Source organism: Plectropomus leopardus, chromosome 1 (genome assembly GCF_008729295.1).
Source record: "Plectropomus leopardus isolate mb chromosome 1, YSFRI_Pleo_2.0, whole genome shotgun sequence".
In the NCBI taxonomy this organism is placed as follows: Eukaryota; Metazoa; Chordata; class Actinopteri; order Perciformes; family Serranidae; genus Plectropomus; species Plectropomus leopardus.
Window position 1 is genome coordinate 19,999,624 of NC_056463.1, and position 19,715 is coordinate 20,019,338.

A 19,715-nucleotide genomic window follows, 5' to 3' on the forward strand; every position below is an offset into this window, starting at 1 on the left:
CTGAGCACAGGGTTATCCTTGGGCTTATCATGTCAAGCAATACAAATTCATTTCATATTCATCAGAATGGTTGTTCTCTGCAGGGGGTTCATGGCGCTACCTATCCAACTCCCCCTTTTCTCTTTGATTTGGCTCATTTGAGCAGTGCAGTCCCCGGCAGCTTGTTAGAACTGCCACCTCGGTGACTCTGCCCCCTGGATGCAGAGCGAGGGGGGGCGATGGGGGAGATGGCAGAGATGGAAGGGGTGCTCAGAGGGGTGTTGAGGGGGGTGCGGGATGATAGGTTAGGGAGGCCTACCCCAGAGCGCTTTCACAAGTCACGGGTGAGCAAGCAAGGCTCGGTGAGTGGAAACCGAGGAAACCTGAACCAGGCACACCATCTACTGGCAAAGAACGAGTACTGCTGTCTGCTGAGGGAAGGTTAAGGAGGGAGCACTGTCTCCCCCCTTACTAAAAAGGTCAACAACAGAGTCTATGTCAACTGTTAAAACTGCTTTCAGTGAGAAACTGTCCACATCTTCTGAAATATTACAATACTGAAACTCTGACAGATTCAAAAGGCCGCCCTTGTCATGTCTTTTGCCAAATTTGCCAGAAAATCCTACAATGTTTGCCATGAAAGCCATGAAGAAACATATATAGATGCATGCATGCATGACTTAAAATCTAACAATTCAGAGAAATGAGGAGGTGACATTCAGAAGGGAGCTGTTCCTTTTTTATTACTACCGACAAGGCGCAAAAAATGATTCTTTTAGGTCAAAGGGACAAGAGACATAACTACCTAACTACCCATAATGGCTCCAATATGTATCCTGTGCCTCAATTTTGCTTCAATATATTTGAAATGTTCAAATGCATACCTTTTTTTAGACAAGAGCAAGATACGCATTACCTCTATACTTGCTAAACACAGGCTACATAGGAAAAAATGAATTCATAAAAAGTGGAATCATTGTTCTTCAACCTTTCTATGTTCCAAGGTCGTGTTCATTTATCACAGCAGGGTGTGCAGGAGTGACTGGACAAAGGCTTGAATATATAATGGCAGGTGTAGGATAAACAGTATAGGGTGTGGGGATGAGGGGCACAACATATTCAGCACTAAGACTTGGCCTGATTAGATGTCCAGACATGCCATAACCTTGGGGATCTGCCAGCGAAAAAAGGGGAGCAGGAGGAGGGGGTGGATCTGGGTGGGTTAAATGCAGACAGACAGAAAGGTGCAGACAGAAACACACACACACACACACACACACACACACACATATAAGAACAGAAAGAAAAATGAATGGAGAAAACCTATTCAGAAAACATTTTCATTTTCTTCCATCTGTACATATATAAAATACAGTGAGGTGCCATTACTGAACCCCACAACCCTCCTCCATCCTCCCTCTCTTCACCCCATGAAAAAAATAAATCTAATTTTCCCATCCCCGCCACAGAGCGCCTCCCTCAAACACACACATACACACACACACACAGTAGCCCCACCCACCACCGCTCCTAGCCCACATTCACGCTCCCCCAGCCCCTTCTATCCTCGCTCTCATAGTGATGCACCATTTCTTTCTCTAAGCAAGGCTCCATTTTGTAATAAGTTCTGATCAGTGTTTTAACCAATTTGCATTCAATTCTAAGAAAATGGTGGAACAGCTATGGTGGAGGACAAAATGCTGGGGGTAGAGTAGCAGAAAAGAAGTACGGGGGAATAGGAGTGAATTATAAAATATCCGGCGGGGATTAGTGTGAATTTATAGCAGTGTGATGTAAGTTTTGTATGGTTACATATGTTAGATGTTTATGGCAATCTGTCAGTTTTCATGGATAAATGGTCAAAATAAAAAAAAACTTCTGCTCTTCTTATTTATATGTAGACACAAAACCTTTGTAAGCACTAAAGTAGACTGGTCACTGTAAATATTCCCGTATGCTCAGTTAGCTGAGAGCTAAGGTGGATAGATAACTCTTTGAATTTAGCTTTCACAAACTATAAGATAATGAAAAGAGAAAACACACTTCTGACAACCTTTAACCCTTAGGACGGGGCAAATAAACACAGTATGCCAAATGAAGAAAGAGATGCACTGAAAGAATGCACTCTCAAATTCACAATTATTAAAACATTTAAAGTGCTAAGAGGGCCATTGCTTTGAATATATAACCTGAAATTTAACTTAGCAAAAATATACTAATGCAAAAGGAACAAGTTCGCCTGAAAGACTAACAGATAATCATAATTAACCAGTTCCTTTCACGTCTAACTTTCACATAAACATGGCTCACTTTGCACATCCTGGGCAAAGATAACCATTTATGGTAAAAAATAAATAAACAAATAAAACAGCTGATGGGTTGAAAATATGAGACAGGTATTCTCCACAGTCAATCATATCACACTCAGATTGTATTTGCTATTAGCTGCTGAGACACACTTTGGCAGATAATGAATGTGATCGTCCATGGGCATGGTTAATGATTAAGTGTGACCACTACGACAAATAATGTGAAACTATTACTAAAACACAATGCAGAGTTCACAGAAATAGAGGGAGAGTAGGACAGACATTACCATTAAAGTCAGAGTAGTAGGACGGTTGAGCGGTGGCCATTTTTATGTGCACCACTGCCGTTGCAACCACTGTAGCGGGGTAACCTCCATATAAACTTACAAATAAAAAAAACCTTGCAGCAAGTTGCAAACTCACTGAGGGGCAGTGCTGAGGAGTAACCACTTATATATAAATACAATACAGTTATTAAATTACAAAAAAAAATGCAACTGTAATCAGTTACTGAGAAAAACGATACAATTAAATTGCAGTTACTAATCAAAATATAAATGAGTACATAGGGGTTACATATGAAAAAGAATACTTTCAGAAAAGAGTTTATGTTGAATAAAACATTCATACTGTTGCTTCACATCTTTTTGTCGTGCAGGAATGCCTTCATTCGACATATTTTTGTCTCAGCAAAGCCACTGAGGCAAGTTTGAGCGCAACATTTATGCTTTTATGTTTTTAGGTCTTTTCAGCTTTAATGCGCTGTTTATAACATTTGTTAGAAAAATAATCAAAACTAATGTAATCAGTTTAATTAGTTTGATAAAGTTAGTCAAATGGTTATGTTACTTTGTTACTACATTTTTTTTACAGGGTAACTACTAATCTTTAACCTATTACATTTCAAAAGTGACCTTCCACACATTGCTGAGGGGAGGTTTTGCAGTGATGATCTAAAGTACAATGGAGTAATACATTTTCGAATTAGCAATCTGTTAAAATCTTTCTGTACATTTTTTTTTCTTGCCATTAATTGCATGTTTGTGGAAAGATGATGTATGGTAGCTGCTGCAGAGAGAGGCAGCAGTTTTAATGTCAGGGTTTATTTTTCCACCAAACCTGATTTGGTGATTGTCGGCACAATGCATGGAAAGACTAACGTTAACCGAAACCATTTCAGTGAGTTTTATTCTGTTTTTGTCAAGTTTGAATGAAGCGTCTTTATAAATGAATTAACGAGGCAATCAAGTTAATGTCTTGGGTTGGTGGCTTTGATTTGTGTACGGTTGTATTTTTTCTCGAGTTCTCGAATTAGTCAGCGTGACAAACTTTACGGCCCCACTGACGTGTGCTGTCCCCATAACAACTTACTACGGACGCCATTTTCTTTTGAAACAGTCAAATGACCACGACAAACAGTTCAATGTCCTTTCAATTCATTCTGTTTCTCTAGTCAAAATCATACAGGCTATCCCATGTAGTATTGTATTAATTATAGTAACATCATCTAAGGAATTTTAGATACTATAGCATATTAGGACTGAGACATATATCAACATTAAAAATCAATGTCATGATATTAGAATAGATTTTAGATTTTTGACATTGTAATAACATAAGTGTTGCTTTTTTTCCTGCTTTCAAAGGCTGCATCACAGGAAAGGGATGAATTTTTCTGAACTCATCAGACTGTTCTAGCAGATCCATTAGTTGCCTCTACCCATTTAGTCATTATATCCATTATATTACTGATTATTTATCGTAAATATTTTGCAAAAGCAAAAATACTCAAGCCCTACAATATTGTCACAATATTCATGTGAAGGTATTTGGTCAAAAATAGTATGATACTTGATTTTCTCCATGTTGCCCAGCCCTACTACTGCATATTAATAACATCAACCAAAATGTGCAAAGAAAGGGTTATTCTTTTTACTTTTTTTTTTTTTTTTTTTTTTTTTAAGTATTTTGGCTACAGTGAATATGATAGCATGAGTGGTTACACTACTCCAACTGTGCAAATCACTTCTGCCTTTCTGGAGGACCGGATCTCCAGACATGTGAATAGGAAGTAGAATGGAGGGCAGAACTTCCTAAGGTCCATAGCCAGCCATGACCTGAGTGCTAGTGGCCAGCTTTTTTGGGGGAATGTTAATGGGCGGTTCAAATCACATTAAGGGCTGGAGAGATAGCCAAGTTAATTACAACATCGCTGAAGACAGTTTTTTTCCTCAATCTGAATAAGTTTTTCATTAATGGTGTCACAGAGATCAGCAGTTATCAGTACCTCCGGAGGGATAGCGGGGGGGAAAACAATCACTGATTCTTTCACACAATTTCACCATCTAATTTCCGACCATGCATTTTGGAACAAAATTAATTTCCTTGGCTATCTAATAAATCAGAAACAAGTGAATGCTGTTGGTGCCAATCCAGGCAAGCACAATGAGATCTCTCCGCTCCGTTCTGACAGAATGAATTGCGTGTCCCTGCTGAAACTGCGACACGTCACGTGGACTGGGCTGTAACTCTGCGTGGGATCTCCCTCTCCAGCCATTTCCTCACCATCACACTTACTCCGGCTCTCAGTCACACAAAGGTTTCATTCGTCCTTTTATTAGAAACAAAGTCACAATATTCTGATTGATTCTGGGAGTTATCCTCCACTATTTCCTCGTTAGCCCACATCCTTTACAATCACCCTTATCAATCTCATTGGTTTAAAATACAAAAAAAATAACCCACTCTGCATGCTAAGAGGTGCACCGAATTAGGGTTATAATATCCAGTGGTCTATATGATCTGCTATATGCTACATTATACATGCAGCATCTTGTTAGATTCAATGCATGTTTTCCGCATGGCTTCCCTCTGAAACAACTGGGGGGGTTTGAAGAGCGGCTATATGCTAAAATGCCTCAGGCTATCTTTACAAGGTTATAGAGCATTAAGAGTCGGAATGCTCACCCAGGGAGGCGAGGGGGTGAACCCCCCACACACAAATACATACACTGACACACTACCATCACAACAGTCTGGACCTCCGCTCTGGGGGGCGTTCCCTGGGTAGAGCCTTCAGAGAGGTTGGGGGCAGGGTGGATTGGTTAGGAAGGGTTAAACGATGGTGTTGTAAAACATTTATCTGCTTCAGATAGAGCGTTAGATAGGTTGAACCTCATCCCCTGCCATTACAGAATTACCCTAACTGCTGCCATAGTGTGGCTGAGCATAGACACTGTGCCCAATCCCTCTCCGCCATCCTATTGATTTTCACACCCTGAGACAGTGTGCTCCCAAAGGGCAGTAAATTATAGGGCGTTTTACAGGGAATTACACCTGCACCGGAAACTTTACAGGGATACGGGTGTCACGGACCACTCCAGCACTCTCCCACAGACTACTGTAAGAAACTGGGCAAGGGGAGCTCTATTCAGTCCTTTCATTCGCACGTATTATAGCGTGCACTTACATGAGCACATAAACAGACGTTTCCTCCAGCACAAAAGAAATGTATATACCTCCCGCTGTGGCATTCAAGGCAAAACAGCTCTATAAGAGACATTTCAAAAGATAATTTATAAGGCATTTTACTTTTACTGGACTGTTGGCAATGGAGTGACAGGAAACACTGGAACTGTAAAATAAAGAGGTGCTTGACCTGTAACATGCTGTGTGTCCCTGGCTGGATTTGAAACAAGGACATTTCAGTAACAGTGCTTAAGACTGCTGCTTATCCAGAATGGTTTCATATTAAAAGGTCCAGTGTGTAGCATGTAGGGGAATATATTGGCAGAAATGTAATATAATAAAACATATATGTTTTCTTTGCTATATAATCACCTGAAAAAAAGTTTTTTTTTTTAATACTTTAGAATGAGCTTAACACTGCCATGTTTCTACGACAGTTTAGAAAAGAAAAAGCTAAAACTGACTCAAGATAGTGCCTTTTGCATTATGGCATCGGCCATTGTAGTTAGCATCACCAGGCCAATTTGGTTTGGAGAGCAGACCTCACAATGTTTTTTTAGCAATATCACCAAAATGGGCTTACACATTAAGTTACACATTAAGGATCAAATTCAAACATATGTGGAGTTCACAGAAATCCTCTTCATCAATTTATTTATTTAAAATTCACATGTAAAGGGATACAGGTAATAGTAGTAATACTTCCAAATGTGCAAAGTTTAATCTGTGTGTGCTACTGTTTGTTATACATATTTTTTTTCCATTGTTTTTCTGTGTATGTTTATTGGTGTTAGAGAGTTTGTAGTTTAGAAACATCACTTATGATGGGCTGTGTATCATATCAAAGTTACTGACAGACAAAAGCCTTGAGGATAAAGGTTAATATAGTAGAAGTTAATACTCGGTGGGGGAATCAACAAAAAGCACTCCCATAAATGCCCGAAACAAGATTGAAACAGCAGCTTGACAAAAACATAGACTTTTATCTATGTGCTGTACTGTTGATAATTCAAAAGGCACCAAGCAGACTATAATCCATCTTCTTACTTGAAAGACAACTGAGCAATAGATGGGCAAGGTATGATGCCAAGGGGGTATCTCTACAGTGGTGGGGGAAGAAATCAAGGAAGGAATTGAGGAATTGTAGAGTAATAAAACTTCCTTAACTCTGCAACACCTGGATATATATGGTTTCTTTTCATTTCTTCTCCAGCTCCACTCTCTCCTAGTAAAACTAGCTCTCAACACCAGCCCTCACTGACCTCAGGATAGCCCCGCAAACATGAAAGACCCTTTATCTGTTCCAGGTGTGGGCTGACTCATGCTGTGAGTGTGTGTGTTGGAGAGAAAGTGAGTGAGAGAGAGACAGATGTTTCTGTACATGAACCGATTCAAGATCCACAAGCAATTTACCAAATTAAACAAGAGAGCAACACAAACTCACTGCTCTGTAAAGGTCCTAACATGTGAGAGCAATAGGATAGCCTTGTACACAGGCCCTGCTCTAGTATCATGTGTCCAGATATAAACAGTGAGTGTGTGTCTACATACAACTGAGACCGATTTTAGTTCACACAGAGCATTAGGATACATCTCTGTTGACCGCTTATGATCAGATTTTGTTTCCTGCAGGCCTACTATTCGATTTCATTTGCGAAAAGTATACAAGAACATTGCCATATTGCCAGACAAGAGGACTACACAATGTTGCAAACATTGTCAGGAACAACAACACAGAGTTGACTTTGTAGACCGTCAATGCAGATACATTTACAATGCACTACATGCAGTTGGTCTTGTGCACATTTATGTCCCCTTATAATGTGGCTTGAGCAATCAGGTCCCAGCATGTCCTCAGTGGACAACTGGACACGTACACATAGAACAACAAACAACAGATAAAGCCGCACACTCATAAATATAAACGTGCACACTGGTGCTTAGCAATATGCTGCACAGAAGTGACCCCAGCCTCCTCCCCCCTCTCTCTTCCTCTGTCTGGTTTCAGGTTAAACTTGACCCCTCACACTTGACCTTTGGGGCTTGGCTCAGTGCTGGTTGAGCGAAGAGAGGCAAGGGCACAGCTGTGAGGGAGGGTCCACAGCAGGACAGACTCCCTTCTGACAAAGGGAGAAATTCAATTGGAGCATATTAGTGTCCAAGTAGTTGAATATCACTCATTCTGGCTAACTGGAAACATCTTTTCTTCTGCGCTCAAGGCAGCTTCCATTAACCTCTAAAACAGTGGGAGGGCCTGGGTTGGGTGGGTCACACAGAAGAGCTCTCAGCTTCAACTTTGCCAGCACTTCTCTGCGGCACTCTATTTTTAACCTCTGATACATATTGCTGTGGTCATTATTTTCAATGTTTCTGTCCTGCGCTGTCAAATGCCTTGCGGGTTTGATGTATGAACGGTGGTCCATCACTTACATTGTTCCCCAGGACAACCAATGAGTGTGTGGTTCCCTGCAGTGGGCCAGACAAAGACAGATAGATGGGCCTGGCTCAGGCCACAGGTACCAAGGGACACTTCTCAGGACAGCTTACAAATAGGACTGAGAGGGAAGGGATGAAGCTGAATAAAAGCTGATACTCCACAGAGCTGCTCAACCCATAACTGTCACCTCTGCAGATTGAACAGCCACCCTAAATGAAGATAAACTATCGATCCACAGAGTAATATCTGGTGTTTGGTAAGTCTACAATGAGAAGAAGAGATGCCTCGGAAAATATTCTCTTGCTATTTGAATATTGATCTCAATAGTGACACGACTTTACAAACATGAAAGAGGAAAGCGTTTAAGAGCTGGATCCAACTCCTCTCTGTGAGCTGCTTTATAACAAATTAAAAACAAGAGGAAAATAATACTGAAATTGGGTCCCATCTCACTGCAACAACCCTCCACCCCCACGCCTGCTCCCCCCTGCCATCCCCAATGTCTCTTTTCTCCACAATCAGTGTCAGAAGAAGCGGCGAGGAACGGTTTGTGAGAAACACTTATCTAGCACAGCGGCAGAGCCCTGTTCCTACACCCTTTATCTCACCAGGAGATGGAATTCAATATACAAAAACCCCATCATGCAGCAGCATCACGCCTGTGCTGGGGATAAGGGCAGGGTTGCCAGGTAATTGGTTGGTGGTGGACGAACACAAGGTTTGAGACTACCCGTGGAGGAGTGGAGATTACAGGAAGGGGTGGAGGGACTGGGTAACTGGGAGTCAGTAGGGGGGGGGGGGTAGTGGTTCTTGACAATCTTTTTCTGCATCCCCCTTCTCCTCCATCCACCCATCCCTACCCCGCCTGCTCATGTAATCTACAGCCCCACAAATGTGCTTGTGTGTTGGTGTGTGTTTTTTGGTTCCAGCACGAATAACAAAGCATGTCAAGTTTATTTGTATAGCCCCTATGTCACAATGCAACCCCCAAACCCCCTTTCGGAACGGGAAAAATGACACTACTTTGTTTCTATTATACAAGTTTGTATTTTGCATCCCCAGTGCACATTAATTAAGAAAATCCCTCACATCCATGACATTTAAATTAAAATTAAAGCAGATAACGTCATAACAAAAACTGAATATCATTATGGAGCAAAAATAATTTCTTTCCTCTGAGATAATGTAAAAGGGGATTGGAGGGTGATGATCACGCACACGCAGTAAGAACAGTGGAAGAGGGGGAGCGCACAGGAAATCCACCAGCACACCATTTCCCGTTTTCCAGCGACTCCTCGAGATAACGGGCGCAGCAGAGGGAGAGATAAAGGAACATGTGAGAGAAAGAGAAAGAAAAAGTCATTTCTCTGATTTATTTATGATGCAATGAAGGTATGCTGAACGCATCAGAACATGCAGCAGTGGTCATACTGTCAGGGAAGATGAAGTGTCTTCATAGTCGACTGAGCGAACGAGCGAGGGAAAGAAAGAGGGAGAGAGAGAAAATTAGAGGGAGAGAGAGGAGGGTGGCTATACTGCAGAAGGGTGTTAACCATCTCATCTCTACCGCACCACCGCACTCGCCACAAAATGGCTACTTCGTTCCTTCTGACGGCCGGCACCAGGAGGGGGGCCATCTGAACCGCTGCTATCTCATCTCCTACCTCCGTAGCCTATTCTTCAACCTCAACTATTTCTCATATTTATGGTCTGGTTTCATACAACACTCCACTGAGTGGCTTTTTACCTGCACATTTTTAGACCAAATGAAATCTGTTAAATCAGTCTTAGTCTTAGAAAAGCTCTGTTTAATGTTCTGGTAAATTACTAAATTACATTCAACTTTAGACTACATTTTTTTCTATGCGAGTGCAGAGCAATATGTGCAGATCTTAAACATACTGCATCAAGAACAATACAATGACATGAACAAAGACAGAGAGTGAAGAGCTGAATGAGCTGAATGCGTTACCTAAAGAAAAAGAGCAATTTAAAGAGGAAACAGCATCAAAATCAGCAGGTTTTCACAGTGTAGCGACATGCTTTTAGACCTGCACGCAAACACATGAAGCAGATGTGAGGGGAAAAGTCAGTGCAGGTAGTGAGTGCATCGCTTCCTTAAACACAGGACATGAGCTCATGTCCAGGGCAACATCCCCCTCTGCAGGCAAAGAGAACACAATCACTCTCCACAAAACCGTCTTTTATAAACTAAGATGGAGCCTTGGAGGCCATTTCCTTCATTACTTTTCATCTATTTCAAGTTATTCTGTTTCCATCTGAAGACCACTTAAGATAGTCCACTTTAAAAAAAAAAAAAAAAAAGATGTTGCCTGGACAAGAAAAAAGAAAGCCAATAATTCATACTGTCAAGGGGTGTAGATGACTGTACAGCACAAGTGTACACATGCAACAAACCATGGTTACAAAAGAGGTAGGCCTACGTCTAAAATGTTGCTTAACAGCAAAGGGTAAATAAAATCCACTTATTTCATCCACTATCTGGCTCAGCCTTAGTGCTGTCCATGCTCCCCTAATAATCAGAGCATTTTCCAGTTGAAATCATCTTCAGTATACAACCAGCACTCTCTTTCTTCCTTATATTGCCCCAGCAAAGATTTATTAGCAGTTTCAAACCAGAATACATATGTAAAAACTGGGGATTTCATATAATTCATTGGGTCACAGATGGAGCAAATTCAAAATACTCAGTCAGAAGACTAAATTTGCTGTGCTTTTTGATATTACTGGCACTCCAGATAGATGTGAATGTGCTGGAACTAAGCGTAAATGTACTTCCACATTTTGAGGCCCTCTCTGAATCTTCACCTTGTAGGTGATAAAAATTGGATGTCGGCAGCGTCGATTCAAATAAGCTTGAGAAATGCAGCACATGTTCATCTTAGTGCTGCAAAAAGGGGGAGAAGGTTAGAAACGGTGAGTGAAGAAGACTGGGTCTGGATGGATGACCATGTGAGTCTCTGCTCTTTTTTTTTTTTTTTTTTTTTGGAGTGTCTCAGGATGAATATCATTCACAGAAGAACCTGCTGCTTTTCATCTCTATACTGAAAGCCTGTTAAGTTAAATGTATTGGTTTATTTCAACTTGCTGTGGAAGAATAGTCACTGGTACAGCACATAAAATGGTTTGCTCCTAAAACACAATGATGAACATTTGAAAAGTTGAAGCCTGAGACAAATATGAAATACTTTGTATTTTCAATAGCTGTGTTAAAAAATCCTTCAGCCAGAAAAAAAACAATGTGCTTTATTTAACCACATCTAAACCAAAATCATTTATCACATCTTAATAACACTAGCTATTTATTATCCAACTACACATCAGTGTCAAAGTGTAAAACTTCCCCAAAAACTTCACGGCATGATATCAAATCATTCCAAAAAGGTAACAAAATAATCTGATCAATATTTCCACATTATCATTCCACTCAGAAAATTAAGAAGATATAAGCCTGATAAAAAAAAAAAATCTCCCGTGCTTATGTGGTACCATTTTTTGCTACAATTTATCCAGCGATTGACCTGGCACTTTTCCCTCTGTGTTATGGAAGACTTTGCAGTTGAGCCTTTGAATCAGCTGATGCTTTACCACAAGCCCTCAACTCCAAGGTTATTTTTTCAGGATTTCCCTTAAGTTCTTTAAAGAAGAGCTAGCATTTGGAATACATATTATACATAAAAACTCAGTCAAATAAACTAACAAAAGTTAGGGGATCAGCAGCATCAAAGCATTCCTGGGCTGGCTCAAACCATATGATGAGCCTTGTGTCTTTGTGAGCAGAAGCTCGTAGATGTTCAGCACATTTCAGAGCCTGGCTTTAGATTTTTTCAGCAGATTATCTTTTGGTCTTTGAAGCCCAGAACCCACCTGCTTCAATCCCGACAGCGCTACTCCTCCGGTTTGCAGGCTGTGGCTCCATTGGTCAACATAAACAGCACCTATGAGCCTTACCCTCGGGGGAATTCCTATTTATTACTGACCAAAGTCTGAGCAGAAGCTCTGCACAGATCTTCAAAGAAGCACCGGCAAATATGCCCCCTATGAAATATGAATCATTTGGGAGAGTTGCTGGAAATCAGAAATAATTCTGTAAGTATGGATAAGTCAACATGTAACCTTGATCTACTGCTGTGGATTATAATTTTAAAAGAAACCATCTTTGCCAATATAAATTAGTCTAACAAACGTATTGAAACTATTTTTTTTTTAGTTGAATCGATCCTGTTCTTATGCACCTACTGACAGATAAATGTATTTATAGATATAATTATATTGGCCTCTCTGACACTCAGTTACAAAAGAATATAGAGGAAATATTAGGCAGGCTCTCATTATCTACATACATCTGAATAGTAGCAAAGAGATGTAGACCAGGGATGGGAATCACCGGCCGCCCCAAGATACAATATTATAACAATATTTAAGTCATGATACAATATATTTGCAATTTTATATGCCTTGTGATATGCTGAGAATGGTGATATTGCAATATATTGCAACTTCTTTTTTTTCAACTGCAAGTTATGTGCTCAAAGGAAAACTTTGAACACATCAAATTTTCTCTAATAAGTTTTCAGTCCGTTGGTCTCACTAATAAAAAGCCTAATTCGTATTTGAAATATTACTTATTCATATAATTACAGAAATTGATACCTGGCATGTGTGTATCGGTACAATATTGCCACTCAAAAAGTTGCGATAACATGCAACAATTTTTTTCCACACCCCTAATAAACACACACCTAGGTACTGCATAAAAGCGTATTTCAAAGTCAAAAGAAAAAACAAAAAAATGTAAACAAATCTAAACGGTGCCTCCTCAGTGGCTAAACTGGAGTAAAATGTCAGTGGAGCCACATAGAATCACAACTTAGGAGAGCAGGACTTATCAGGCAGAGGCCTCAATGAAAAGGGGTCATCTTGCATGCTACCTTCAAGGTAGAATGAATAATAAATGGGCTAGCAATGGACACAGAGAGGAGTTATCAATATTTAATACTTTCACCTCTAATTTCAGACTCACTGCCAGATTGCCACCAATGTCCCAATACATATTCTTAACCTTTTCTACTTAGCGATAAGCAGACTGCACACACACACAAAACCAAAATCGCCATGTTTAGACAGAAATGGGACACAGAATCCCTCTGCTGTGTCACACTATACAGTTTGACTTATTTTATCTCGTTGCGGTTGTGTGGGGTAATACAGGACAGGTATCTTTATAGGTCAGTCATTGCTATGGGTTACCATGAGTTAGCACAAAAGGACAATCTTTAAAAAAAAGTACTTGTCATTATTATTATTATTTAAAATTATTTGAAATAGTAAAAAGCAAGTAGCCAAGAAAATGGGCATTATTCGGAAAGATAAAATTTAAAGCTGTGACATTTCTTTGCAATACTCACAGCAAATGAAAAGAGAATATAATTTTAAATTAATTATGAGTGAGTCAGCGTCTGAATCATCTGATGCAAATGAATGAAAACAATTACACTAAACTAAACTTTTGTGCTTATGCACTCAGGTTGAAACTCTGGAGGCAAATGAGATATATTCCTCTGCCAGGGCTTTGTCTGTAAATCCTTTTGTCGTCCCCTCTCTCATAAAGTGTCACTGTCCTGATTACCCTGCACTGCGGCAGAGAAGCAAATGGGTGAGCAGCAATGGGAGGGAGCGGGGTGGGGGGGTATGCGAATGAGATGCTCACTGACCCTGCCACCATCACAAACCACCAGTCTGATCTAATATCCTGACTGGCTGAATGAGTGGGTGGCTTGGTACACATCAGGCCAGCTCTCTACAGCTGCAGCTTCAGCATCAACCACTGTTTGTAGAACCCAATCACCGGGTGCCCAGCACAGACTTACGACACTGCAGCTAGTACAGGTTTATGTCTCTGCCTTGGCAAGGTTTAAAATAGTAAAAGCAGTCCAGAATCTCAACTCACAGTCAATTTTTACATGTGGACAAACACAGCCACACACACACATACTCGATACACACATCCCACTCTCAGAGCATATGCCCCTACATTTGTTAAATTCAAATAATTCTGCCGTCTGCTTTGGATGGCGCCTCTTTGAAGGTTAACAAATCAATATTCCAGACGCTTGTCATTTATTAACACAGGAGATCTGGTAGGATAATGATGACTGCGCAGGCATCCACAGACAGTTCAGTGCGAACAGGCCATTAAGCATTGCAAAGACCATAAAGTAGAGAAAGGGACTCTAATTGGGAGTATGATTATTTGTCTGTAGTGCAGTCACCTCAAATATCACAAAGCTCTTCTCCACAGAGAGGCTTGTCAGTCAGATTTGTGTCCATGCACCATTATCTAAACCCCTCTAAAGTTAAGCGCTCAGTTTCAATCAACTGACGACTGAGATGAACTTAATTTTTTAATTCAGGACAGTTCTGAGAAAGTTAGTTTCAACTCCAACCCCTCCCTCTCAACTCAACATGCCAAGACTGAGTTGTGTTTATACTGAGTAATGGATTTATTCAACCAAGCCGCATAAACTCCAGCACCGCAGCCAACAGACAGGCCTGTGCGCTGCCGCTCAGAAGTCAGCAAAATGGACAGTAGCACCAGGGACCGGATGCATCCCGTGTCTGTTCAGATTAAATGAGAGGCTGACGATGTTAATTAGGCAGAGTAAATTTACATCAGCAAATTATGTAAGCAGCTAGAAGAGTAACAAAGCGTGATACCAGTTAAGTCACAGCTTGGCAAACGCTGCCCTGCCACTTCATGCTGATGTGGCCATGGTTGATCAAGCAGAGAAGCCTCAAACACCAATTAGACATGAGTGGGTAATTGTGTCGGGGGGGCTGGTGGCACAAGGGACTTTGTTACAATGTCCTGAGGCACTCTGCGTTTCCACCCTTCTCCGACATACCAAGTGACACATTCGAGTTCACAGATAGGGAAGTGCCCCTCTCTCTCTGTCACACACACACACACGCAAAAGGATGAACTGTTTAGCTGTTTTGAAAAAGGAAATTCAGCAGACATGCAGGAAATAAGCCTGCATTTTTAAGTGTTTTTGTAAAATGATTTTTTATATCTATGTACTAAAGTGAACACCACACAGAGTGACAATACCACTAAATAAATCATACTTCATGATGCACTACAGACATTCTTTGTCCAATAATAAGAAGAAACATTTAAAGTGGTACTCTAACCAAAATCTTTCTTTTGAGCATCACAAAGCAGGTGTGCAATTTGAAAAAAAATACAACAATGGATTCTAAAAAATTAAACCAGTTTTCATAATGGTCAAGAAGTTTTAAAACAATAAAACTTCCCAAAACTCTTCTGAAGCATAATTCACTTCAGCCCTATTCATCCATATGTTAGCTATCTACCAAACACGCAGTTTCAGCAGAATAAGGCTAAATGCACAACATGTGTGTCAGTCCTCATGCACAACATCAGGGTTTAAGTCAATGCATGAGTTGGTTTGTGTACAACACACAAATGGGTGTGAGGGCGTCTCTACATCCATGTATGGTGAACTGTGGGTGTGGAAATGAGGCATGTGCGCATGTGCCCAGTTTCATGATGAATGACATTTACAAAACAGAATCAGGCGTACATGGGGCTTTATAAATCTGACAAAAAGAATGTAGATGCATATTTCTGTCTTTGTACTGAGAGTTTCTGTCATATTTCTACACAGAGTTTTATGCATGGGCCCAGCTCACAAAGTCAACAGGGCTGATGACTGATGACTGAATTGGAAGCAGTGTATTTTGAGGGAGTGACCCCTCTAACTACCATTACAGGTTAGCAGTTCAACTGCTCGCTCCTTCTGTCAACAAAAGTGCTAAAGTGTCAATAACCAAGACACTGAACCCCTACTATGTCTCAATTTGTATGTTTGTGAGGGAAAGAAGTGTAAGCTGTGAAGGTAATGAAGTGTTAATGTAAGCACATTTTGGTAAAATTCTAACAGTTAAGACCATAAAGAGCAAACGGATGGAGGGCAGAGAGATGGCTTAAAGCTGATGAAGTTCTTTCAGAAGCCATTTTTGGCAATCTTGTCAGTATTTGAATTTATCGTTACCACTGTGAAACCATGCTGACCACAGCCACGGCACTGTGAAGGACAGAATGTTTACAGCTACCTTTACAATGTTTGACACAGAGTATATGGACAAACTAATGCAAAGTCTCAAAACCCTCCTGGCATGCAGGCAATTCAACTAACCAAGTTCTCAACAAGTTATGTACGAATGCAAGATTATTTTTTCATGAATTCTTCATCCTTCGTGTGAAATTTTCTTTGACACTGTTACTACTTTAGTAAAAAACCAGAGATGATGGCAATTAATCGATGATCAATTAATCAGTCATTAAAAATGTAATCAAACGTGAAACTTAGTTGATCAATCAACAGGCTTTGCAACGCTGTCAAAAGTATTTGCAATATGTTGCTGTGAGCTTTTAATGAGGAAAAAATGCATTTGGTAATTTAAGCAAAGTTATTGTTTTTTTTTTCAATAATGATAAATAGACTGTGAATTTGACCAATAATTGATTAAGGAAAGTGCTTACAATTTGCAACTCAAGTAAAAACACTTTCATTGTTGAATACGACTGCATATAATGTCTCAAATAAATCATGCATGGTTATTATTTTAATCATATTAGAACCATTTCACTTATTCTAACATTAGTATTAATGCAGTAAGGGAAAATCCTTCATAGCTGGGCTCATTATAGGAATGACTGAATACAGTACATGAGCTTTCTCATGGGTTGTTTCTCTGCCATGCCAGAACTAAAAGCCACTGTCTTTCCACTCTGAAGCACTACTGGTTTCCATCAGGCACCGACTGTGATGTCGTCTCTCTCTCTTGCTCTCACCCTCGCAGCAGGACTCAGTAGCCCCGGATGCCCACCCACATCTTCGCTTTCTAGGCTGCTCTTGATTCTAATTGGCTCAGACCAGTCTTATGCCGCTGTAATCCCTGCATGTTAATACTCCCATGGTAACATTCTCTCACCTAATGGCCACACAGTGAGAGGCCTTTTCAACCACATTACCTCTTATTGAGTTACGGAGCCCCATCGTTCCAAATAAGACAAATTTAATTGATCCAGTCTATAAAAATCTCTGTGCTGCTGTGAAAGACCTGTTTCTTGGGTTTCTTTATTTATTTATTCACTCTGTTTTCCCACCTTGGAGAGCGAAGCCCTGCGTGAGGCTCACGGAAATTAGGTTTACTCCACGCCATACAAGAAAAGGAAGGATGCAGAGGAGAAATTCAAAGGTTTCAAAATTAGATCAATGGTCTCAACAATCAATCAAAGGCAGGGTACCACAGGTGTCAGCCTTGGTTGGAAGTTCAAATGAACCTTTAAAACAGCAGGTACAGTGTCCACTCTTTAGTGAACTATGCGGGGGGGGCAAGCTGTGGAAAAAGTGAATAAAAATATAATACGAGCACAGAAAAACAGGCTTGGCAAAGATGTTATATTACTTTATCTTTGTGTCTTTTTTGACACACTCTATTCATATTCAGTAAGGTACTCTTAAAACTGTAAATGGAGAAAAGAGGCAAGCAAATTTTTATTTCATTTATGGGTCCAAGTGCAAAGGTGTATTCAAAATTCATGCTAGACAAAGTGGTTGAAACGGAGAGTCTACAACTGTCTGCCAAAGGGTGTTTGAAAGTTAAAAAAAAAAAAAAAACTTCAGAAACTTCTTAATACAGTATATATAAAATGTATGTTTATGCCCTGACTTTCACCCATCATACACATAATCCTGTTACCGACTACTGAAGATATTGAGCTCAGCGCGATACTTAAGTGATTAACTAAAATAAATATTTTATCCAGTGTAAAAGCTAGGGATTGAATAGAGCTGAACATTAAAACACTGGCCTTAAACTCGCCTGTTGAGAAAAAAATGTGATAATAAGGAGAGAAATGGCGGGCGTATACTAAAGTAATCCTACCAACAGAGTGCTTCCCCCATGAAGGATTTAACTATTCCCAGCGACTAGATAAACCAGATATTATATTGCAGAGCAGAATTCGTGTTGGTGTGTGTGTGTGTATGCAGTTTGCAGTACAGGTAAAGGGTGTGTGTACGTGTGTGTGCTGGAGGGGGCATAACCTCTGTCTCCTGTTGGAAATGCAGTGATGATGGTGGAGAGGTCTATAATTTGCCCAGGAGGATTTTACGCCTTACCATATTTTTGAAAGCCGCTGAATTAACTTTCTGTCCATTAAATCCTGTATCAGGATATATAATTCCTTTTCTATTCCCTTTTCGCAACCTTTTGGAAAAATTTCTATCAATCTCATTTTACGCATGATTACAGTTTTAATGAATGATGGTCAGTGTTATTGCTGGGGTTAATCTCTGCTTTCTCTTCTTAAATGCTGGTAACTGGGCTAAACACCCCTGCTAATGCTTAGGACTGATGGCTGAGAAAAGACATCAAAAAAGCAATTTACTTTCTTTCAAAAGCATTCTTACATTATTACCCTACTTGTTAAGACCATCATATGAATCGTGAAAATTAAATGCTTTAAATTTATCTGATCAAATCCCCCTGATAGATTTTGCTAAATGTTAAATCAATACATGATTGGTCTCAAAATTGTCCTTATTGAGTCACTTGCTGAAAACTGTCAGTTAAAGAAATACTTATCCTACAAAGTGACATTTTGTAAATCAATTACTTATGCCATGTTACTATGAATTTGTAACAAAAAAACAAAATTTTTCTCACATGCCTTAATGGAAAATGGCAGAATTGGTGTATTGATTGATTGGGGACTTTGCTAACAAAAACCTTTTTGTATGGGAGTCTGACTTTAAAGAGAGCATAGATAACTTTTAGTTCAGTTTTAAAAAGAAGGATTTTAGCAAAAAGTGCATGTGTTTGGAAAGGACTGAGCCTACAACTGGATAAATGACATTTTGTATCATACTGCACAAGTTCTGTGAGAGTTTTTAAACAGATGTTTTGATATAGTTTTGCTGCTGTTAAATGTGGTCCCCAATCAATGAATAAATCAATGTTTGCCATTTTCCGTGGAGGCATGCAGAAAAACCAAGTTTTCTTCACAAATTCAAGGTAACAAGGCATGACTAATTGATTTACAAATGGTGATTTTGTGGGTGAAGTATTCCTTTAATAAACAATCAGTGCAAAACTAGTGCCTCAGTGTTTCATCTGGCTTGATGCATCCTTTTCTTTAATTTTTCCATGATATCAAAGAAATAAAAAAAAAAAACCCTAAAAAGATTTCATAGTGTGCACAACCATATCATCGTGTTCTATCAGGTCGAGGTCTCTCAGTCTCCTGAGTCCCTATTAATCCTGCAACTCTCCATATCTTAATACGTCTTGTTACTTTCTCTAACATCAGCTGGGAGCTTTTTAATAGCTAGTCAGTTAATCAGCACAGTCAATTACTGATCTCATCAGGTACCTTAAAGTGGCTTCAACTGCAACATTTGAAATGG

At 39.9% G+C, this 19,715-nt stretch overlaps 1 protein-coding gene across 1 annotated transcript in view; it reads left to right on the top strand.

Annotated features, from left to right (window-relative positions):
• Positions 1 to 218: 218 nt before the first annotated feature.
• Positions 219 to 19,715, top strand: part of hnf4b (hepatic nuclear factor 4, beta) — a 56,311-nt gene continuing 36,814 nt past the window's right edge. Inside the window, 1 exon segment of the mRNA XM_042487728.1 lies at positions 219 to 341. Coding sequence (XP_042343662.1) covers positions 219 to 341 — 123 coding nt within the window.